The 9,065-nt window shown below is 33.3% G+C and overlaps 1 protein-coding gene across 1 annotated transcript; it reads left to right on the top strand.

The window, feature by feature from the left end:
- Positions 1 to 5,996: 5,996 nt before the first annotated feature.
- On the top strand, positions 5,997 to 7,613 carry LOC145092407 (polyprenal reductase 2-like). Its single transcript, XM_079030348.1, has 6 exons — positions 5,997 to 6,267; positions 6,359 to 6,609; positions 6,708 to 6,918; positions 6,996 to 7,094; positions 7,184 to 7,255; positions 7,346 to 7,613. Exons 1-6 carry the CDS (start codon positions 6,106 to 6,108, stop codon positions 7,448 to 7,450), a joined length of 900 nt encoding a protein of 299 aa, XP_078886474.1. The 5' UTR covers positions 5,997 to 6,105; the 3' UTR covers positions 7,451 to 7,613.
- Positions 7,614 to 9,065: the final 1,452 nt, after the last annotated feature.

Raw genomic sequence — 9,065 nt, 5'->3', positions numbered from 1 at the left:
GTCAAAAGTGCTCCAGTTTTTCTCACATCCGGTGGCACTACATGTGAGGCTCAAGACACGAATAGCAAGATGTTGAAGTTTCGGGCACTCGTCTCCATAACTTGACCACCATTTAGCTACAATTTAATAAAACAAACAAGTAATAAGTAATAATGTAATTATTATATATTTTACTAGGTTATAATTTTCCTAAAAATTACCATTTGCATTTTCTTCCTCACCACGGCTTGGCACCAGATGGTGACACCTGGCCACGAATTCATTGCGTTCAGCAAGGGAACGCCCCACATTAAGCACTTAATCAGTTAAGACCCATGCATGACTTAATGAGACCCAACACTTAATCAGTTAAGACCTCTTGCCAAACTTTCAGATTTGGTCCTAAAAGGTGACTTAATACGTAAAGTTGGATACTTTACACCCATGCATGACTTAATGAGACCCAACACCAAAAAAGAAGTTTAATAAAGCTCTTAACACTTCATTGACCAATATATTTCGAAAAGTTTGCATTTTTATGAACAAGGGACCTCCATGGAGCTAAGATCTAACATCCATGGCTTCCTGAGTAGATCAAAAGCTATGCTTTAGCTCAAAGACCCAAAAATGCATAAACAAGGTCCCAAAACTAGATCTAGCATAATGAACCATCAAGTAGAGAGTTTTATACCTCAATTAGCTTGCGATGATGATGATGAAGCTGGATGTACAAGCCCAAGCTACTCCCAAGCAACCACCAAGAGTTCTTCTTCTTCTTCTTTCACTAAAACACCACCAAAATCTCACTTACAAGCTCAAAACTCACAAGAGGCACTTAGGGTTTCGTTTTTAGGGCATAAGGTGACGGAGGATGATTAATAGAATGTCCAAGAGTGAGATAAGTTGTTTAAATTGGGTGTAAACCCTAATTTTTCGGGTTTGCCCTTGCACCACGTATGCGGGATGTGGGTGAAACCCGCGATCAACTAATGGGCTAGTACGCTAAGCGTACTCATAGAGTATGCCCAACGTACTAGCTAGGGACCAAAATGTTAACGATTTGCATTAAAGGGGCCAAAAGGAAACTTACTAGATTACAAATGTTACACAATCAATCGGTAGGTTTTGGAAGAATCGAGGGAGGTGGTGGAGGGGGAAATGTGGGCGGCGCTGTCATACCCCCGAACCGAACGACGGAAACGTCCGAGGGCTCTTGTGACTTAAATTGAATACCATCACAATGATTATACATGAATCATAACATCATTCATCACCATGCATTGAAATAGTACAACTGATATGGTTTACATCTATTACATTGTTTTAGTCATTACAATTTCATAACATAAACCGTTCGATAGGAAATCTAAGCAAAACACCATGACATAACTTGGTACTTATTCTTCGGCTTACCTGTTACCTGAGAATACAAGTTATTTTGAAAAACGTCAACATATGAAGTGTTGGTGAGTTCATAAGTAATGTTATGGAAAAATGATTTTTGTGAAGATTGCAAACCCAGAAAATCCGATATTTTCTAAAAAGAGTATTTGTTTATAAAAAACGTGTGAAGATCCGTAAATATGCTTGTCGATTTTGAAAACATGTATAATTGTTGAACTTTGTATACATCACATAGGTTAAAATGTTGAACTCCCCGGGAAAACCCGATGTTTGTTTTCCCAATACGTAAATTACATGACTTGTTTATTGTTATACCGATATGACGATCATTTTTGATTACCCAGGTGACATTGGATTAATTAAGGTTTGTGAGTTGTTACAATCACGCATTATTGAAAATGACTAGTTTATAACTACAAATTACGAACGATCCTTAAGGCGTCGTCCGTACTCCTCACTTAATCCAACCACCCTGACTTCTCTTGATTTACGCCACAAATCTGTTTACTCGATTTCTCATAAGCCCAACAACCGAGGAGAAAGGAGGGTACGAAGCCCCCTTTATTTCCATAAGTTATTCAAGGCTACCGGGAATGCGAAAGGCACTTGACCCAACTCACATTTGACTTCTCGACCTCACTAGCAGTACTAATGGACCATTAGGGCCCAATAGCACAATAGAGCTATTGAAAGTCCTTTTACATGAAATTAGGTCATAGAAGGCCCATTAACACATAAGCGCGTTCCCTTCAGGGCCCAAAGATCATGTTATTGGGCTAGCAAGGCCCGACAAGCACGATTTGAAACTTTCAAGCCCAAAGATTGAATGTTGACTCCTCATAGTTATCTCGTGTTTATTGAAATCCTATGGTTTATTGATTTTTGTTTTGTTATTGATTCGAGACCGAATCAATTCGTTTAGTAACGATATTGGTTGTTGAGAGTGTATTTGTTTTTATGTTTCGTCGGTAGTCGTGGATCTTGTATTTTGTCTTAATGAATTAATTCATTTAAAAGTAAGATTTTTAACTTTTCACAACCTTTCTTTTATAAAAATAGCACTTTTAGTCCTTTATATAAAAGAATTTCATTTTAGTCCTTAAAACATTATTTTGACACTTTTGTATCATAAACTTGTTGAAAAGACATTTTTAGCCCAAATTTATTTTGTAAACACCTTTAGTCCTTCCAGAATGATGTTTTCTCGGTTAAAACCCCCAATTTCGCAACTTTTATAGTTTTGGCCCAAAATAGAAATTTTTTACATTTTTGATCCTTTTTGAATTTGAAAAGCATTTTTGACCATTGGAATAGTTTTAATACACTTCAAATCCCCTGTTTTACATAAAGTTGCATTTTCATCCCCTCAAACTTAAAAATCTCGCATTTTGAGGCTTATTGGGCCGAAAAGCCCAAATTTAGCCCATTAAGTTCGAAATTTACATTTTAAGTCCCCCAAAAATGTTGTTGTTCAGAAATTTTTTTTATAGAAACTGTTTGGACCCTTTTGAACCTCCAGAAATTATAATTTGTCAGTTTGGACCCTAAGTTTTGTATTTTTGACATTTTAAGCCCAAAAAATGGGTTTTATGTTCAAGTATGTTCATCCTAACCATATAAACTATTTTTCTTGACTTGATTAGTATAAAATAGTTTAAGTTATGTTTATTTCCTTCCTCATGTTTTAGATCTTGGTTTTTACACACTTTTTGGATAACATATTCATCACAAACACATGATATCACACACATACATGCATCAAATCACACATAGCATACATTTACACATAGATCTACACATTTACTTGTATTCTCCCCCCATAATACTCATAAAAACCGAAAAGAACGGGGTATGAAACTCACCTTGAGTTGTGGATCGGTTTTGAAGAAGATTTGGAGAAGTTTGGTGCTATTTTCGGCCCTATCAAGTTCCTTGGATGGATCTCGAACTTAGTGGGTTCTAAGATGCAAGATCATGAACTTGAATGGATTAAGAGATGATTTTTGATGAAAAGAAGTAGCTAGATTATGGATCTAAGCAATATCTTACCTTAGATGATGAGTTTTTGTGGAGAATATCCTTGAAAGCCTTCTAGATCTCGAAAGTTTTGAAGAAGAAGTGAGAAGATGTTCTTGAAGACTTAGAGAGAATGGAGTGAATTTTTGTGAGTGTGTGTGTGTTGTGTTCGGCCGAGAGCAAGAAGGAGAGGAGAGAAGAGAGAGTGAGTGAGGTGACTATGCATGAGAACATGAGAAAAATGCATGGTTATCCCATGAACAACTGTGAGGTGGCATCAAAAGTCAACACCTCCTCTTGGGTTGGGCTTGGGCCGAGAATAGAGAGGGAAGAAAAAAAGATTTGGGCCCTTAATGCTTAAGCACTTATTATAATCCATTTAGGTGAATTTTTGGCTCAAATAAATCTAGGAATGATTTTTATGGCCTATTAGGGCTAAATTAAGTTAATTATGGCCCAAAATGGTCCATTTAAATAATTTATTTCATTCTAGGCCCGATATGGCCCAAAATATTGAAATAAATAGAAGTGGGTCCAATTAGAGCCCATTTAAGAGCTCTAAGCCCATGATATTCCAATTGGAAGCTTATTGGTCCATTGGGCCCAATAAGGAAATCCTAATCCAAAATGGACTTAAACAAGGATTTCTAAAGTTTCCAATTGTTTGTTGACTATTTGCAGTGCTTGTATGAAGTGTTTGATTGAAATTTTGTTGTCATAGAGTAAGTATCATGCATGCTTTAATGTTTTTGATTCATAATTGACATAAGTGTTGTAGTTACAAGGCACCGAAAATTTCTAGTTGTGACAGGCGCCAAAGTTAAGCCTGACCCGATGAATGGTACCCGGCTCGCTTGGGGGTACTGTTCATAAGCACACTTATAATTAATTGTATATATAATTATAACACTTTAGTACTTACTTGGATGTCGTTATGTAATTTTTTTTGTATTTCGTGTTTTCAACATTTAATGTCGTCACATATCGATTTTTCTACACACGTGAATGCCAATTTTAAAAAGAAAATACAAAAAATGATATTATCGGCGTCACATACTATTACCGACGGTATTACCGGCGACATATGTATTACCAACGATAATGTTATTAGCGGTGACTATTATCTTTAATGACGACATATTAGAGCAATATCGATTGACAAATACCGACAACGCTTCACCGTTATTAATTTTACCGGTGAAAATGTGTAGTCTTAGCAGCAATGTTTGTCGCCGCTAATGCCTTGTTTTCTTGTAGTGAGGATCCTCTTATTTATTTTTTTATTTTTTTATTTCAAAATGGTTTGTGTTCATCAAATCATATAAACCCCCCCGACCATCTTTTTCACACACACGTCACAAATGTTTAAAATGTTATTCACTTATTTGTATGGAACGTTTCTTTCAATAACAGCGTTATTTATAAAAACGTCTTTTCAACATAACTTTATCTCAAAAGTATTTTGTAAAAAGTTTTTATGAAAACAAATTGTAGACAATATTTTTTATAATCATTCTTTCGAACATTATTGTATAAAAATATTTTTTCAATCATTTTGTAATATATATATATATATATATATATATATATATATATATATATATATATATATATATATATATATATATATATATATATATATATATATATATATATATATATATATATATATAGGGTTAGGTTACTTTGTTTTCACTATCTATTGTGTGCATTTATGATTGATTCTGGACCAATCATTTTAGTTATTTTAAGAAAGTAATTAATGCATATTACATGTTGAAGATATAATAGATATTAATTAAATCTTCAGCATTTAATATCCATTAATTATTTTTTTAAAATAATTAAAATGATTGGTCTATATATATATATATATATATATATATAAGAGTTCATTTGAGACGTACATAATTTTGTGAGACCGTTATATCAATTCTTTTAGTGAAATATTCTAATATTATAGTCATCGTAAAACTATAGTATGTATAATGTTCTAAAATTATATGTTCTTAGAATATTTCAATGTAAATTTTGTTAAAAATATTGTTTTAGAATATCAGAATATTACATATATTATATTTTTTGAATAACAAAATATTAGAATATATTTCATTAGAAAAAAATACGAATCTTGAAATTCAACGTCAACTACATATTTTTTTTATTTATTTTACGTTCTAACCCTACGGCGTACCGGTACGGCCGGAGAGTTTATAATCATAAATGATTATGTAGTGTCATCCGTTTCTTATTTCTCCGCCGACTACCCCACCACCACAACCGCCACCACCATGAAACAATAAGAGTACTTTGTGCAAAATTGTGTTTTAGCACATTGAACCCGGCCAAAATTTGACAAACATGATCATATTTGTAGTTTCCTCTATTAGATTTATATGTTTTTAAAGGAACTAGAAACTATTTTGTGGGCGCTTGTTTAGCAAAACTAATGGATAGCTGGTAGTAGTTAGCAGGTAGCTAGTAGTTAGTAGGGTTTTGTTAAAAATTACCGTGATGTATATTTTGGATTTGATTAAACACTAGAAATTTATAGTGGCAAACCAAACTTTCTATTCAAAAGGGAGTGTTTTGCATTCTTTAATTAATATAATTTAAATGTATCGGATCTTATCTTTCTGCTCACTTAGTCCTTGTGCACGCCATTTCAAGATTCTTTTTTTTCCCCCATTTTCGTGTAATTAAAGAATGGAAGAACTGGGGCTGGGGACCGTATCATTCATACGAGTAGCATGGATCTTTGCTACTTTGTCAATTGCTGTAGCCTGTTTTCCATTGCCTGGGCTTGGTTGGTTTCGGACAGCTCTGTTGGGGATTATCAAAAGAGGCAAGATTTTGCAATCCAAATCCGTAAGTGAATATAATAGTCACATACAACAATCCTATTCATAGTAATAAAATATATTTTCATCTTAATTACGATTTTTTTTATGCATTTCAGAAACTAACTGTGCCTCAAAGATTCTTCTTTCACTTTTATGTGGTGGGGGTTTTATGGACGACAATCTTGCTTGTTTCTTTATGGTCTTATGCAATAAGAGAACATGTATACAATGTTTGGCTATCTCAAGCTGTATTTCTCCTTCTGCTAATGGAAGTTCAAGTTTTGCGACGCTTCTATGAGTCAATCTATGTTTTTAACTACAGTCCATCAGCTCGAATGCACATCTTAGGTTATCTTCTGGGCTTATTGTAAGTCTCACATATCTGCAACAGCTATGTATGTTATTCCGGATTCTCAAGATTCTTTTGCTGATATATTCAAGTTAATTACCCATTTTATAAATCAGATACTATGTACTAGCTCCACTATCCCTATGCTGTAATTTTGCACCTCAAGTCTTTGACTTTGTCAGCGGAAGAGTTGGCATGTCAAGGCCTGGATTTGATAATATATGGATGTTTCTGACTCTTTTCTTGAGGCTTCCATGGTATGCGTGGATAGGTGCTGCTATTTTCTTATGGGGTTGGGTACATCAGCTTCGCTGTCATCAAATCCTTGTACGTTTTTTCCTATATTTTAATTTGAAGAAAAGATGTATACTTTGTTCTTGTTGTTTTAACATTGTGATAATTAGGGTTCCTTGCGAGACAAAACCAAAAAGCTGGACGAGTATGTTATTCCGAATGGCGATTGGTTTGAATACGTCTCGTCTCCGCACTACACGGCTGAAATTGTAAGTATCTCATGTGTACATGTTCTATAACCTCCGTTTTTCAACGTAAAGGAGGTTCAAATTACAAACGCTTGATGTTAATGATGAAGGTGATATATGGTGGTCTTGTGGTGGCTAGTGGGGGTTCGGATCTCTCTTTGTGGTTGCTTTTTGCATTTGTGGTATATCTTTTACATTCCCCTCGCACCCGAATTCAACTATTCAAGTATTTAAATTTAAATATTTCACCCGATCAATCTGTTATCTTGCAGGTGGCAAATCTTGTTTTCGCAGCAATGGAAACACAAAAATGGTATCACCAAAAATTCGACGATTACCCTCATAATCGATGTATTATTTTCCCCTTTGTTTATTAGTTAACTTGCGCTTTCTAGATGCTTGTGTAGTTGCGTATGGGGTTTGCTTGGACCATCGAACTATCCCTGTATATTCGCTTAATTACGTGTGACTCATGTATTATATTAGACTCATGTATTATATGAGTTTATTTAAAAAAAATTAAATATGAAATTTTAACAATTTGAAAAGTTTGAATTTATAAGAAAAATGAAAAAAAAAATTGAATTATTAAAATTAATGAGTCTTTAATGTATTGAATATATTATATATATAAACCCTTTCTAATAAATATCTTACATATATATTATCTTACATATTAAATGTGAAATTTTAATTTAATAAAATAAAAAATTCACTAAAATGACAAGTGGAAAATAAAAAATTCAAAAATTCTAGAAAATGTCATGTGTCCAAATGAAGGAGTAGATAACATATGGCAAAAAGTTCTTTATTTATTAAGAAGAATTAGACCATAATCTACCCATATATATATATATATATATATATATATATATATATATATATATATATATATATATATATATATATATATATATATATATATATATATCATGTGTGTAGAGTATAAATTCGCCTTCCAGTAAAATTCTTTTAGCTTACATACATAAGACTGGAAGGAGTGGGTGGGATGCTTCCCTCACTTTTGGTGGGTCATACCCCTCTTTCCCTCACTCTCTTTTCCCTCACCTAAAAGCCAAGGAATGGGTGGGAAACCCTTCACTCACCTTTATATATATATATATATATATATATATATATATATATATATATATATATATATATATATATATATATATATATATATATATATATATATTAAATAAAATACTTTTTTTTGCTTCATAATTATTAAATTAATATCAAACATAAAATTTAATTAAAAATAAAAAACATTTCATTAAGTAAAATAAAAATTACATTAACCCTAATATTTAAAAAAGTAGAAAAAAAAACCGCAAAAAAAAAAAAAAAATCAAACAACCTACAACATAGTAAAAATTATTAATTAATATCCTAATTTTATCTAAACCTAGATATGTCACTTGGAATCATCGTCTTCGTCCTCGCCCTGATCATCTGCATCATTCTCCCCAGCGTCACTCTCGTCGTCAGAATCTTCACTCTCGATGAACATATCAGAATCCTCGTCTGATTCGTCAAACAAATCATCGTGAGATAACTCGTGCGGGGGCTTAATATGATCCCTATAAATGTGCTCCACCAAATCAGCATAAAGGGCCTGATGAATGTCGCGATTGTGTACTTCTCTTCTATTCACCCTATACTCTTGTGTACCAATGGCTACTCCTTCGACATTTGGCAAAACTTCATTTTCGTTGTATCGGCATATCGCTCTTCCTTCGTCTTCAAGAATCATATTATGCAATATGATACATGCATACATTAAGTGTTGTAACCTTTTCACCTCATATGACCATGCCCCGACCGTTAGTACTTGCCAACGTCTCTTAAGTACACCAAATGCTCGCTCCACATCCTTCCTAGCTAACTCTTGCGCCTCTTTAAACTTTTTCCTTTTCGGGTCGTTAGGACATGTAAATGATTTCATAAAAACAGACAAGGGAGGATATATACCGTCAGTAAGATAGT

The sequence above is a fragment of the Lactuca serriola genome, chromosome 3, assembly GCF_051521515.1.
Source record: "Lactuca serriola cultivar US96UC23 chromosome 3, Lser_US96UC23_V15, whole genome shotgun sequence".
Taxonomy (NCBI): Eukaryota; Viridiplantae; Streptophyta; class Magnoliopsida; order Asterales; family Asteraceae; genus Lactuca; species Lactuca serriola.
This window is presented reverse-complemented; position numbering and strand designations above follow the sequence as displayed.

Coding starts and splice junctions, on each gene's coding strand:
- LOC145092407 (XM_079030348.1), top strand. CDS start 6,106: ATGGAAGAACTGGGGCTGGGGACCGTATCATTCATACGAGTAGCATGG. Junction 6,919..6,995: donor TTCGCTGTCATCAAATCCTT/GTACGTTTTTTC, acceptor TGTGATAATTAG/GGTTCCTTGCGAGACAAAAC. Junction 7,095..7,183: donor CGCACTACACGGCTGAAATT/GTAAGTATCTCA, acceptor TTAATGATGAAG/GTGATATATGGTGGTCTTGT.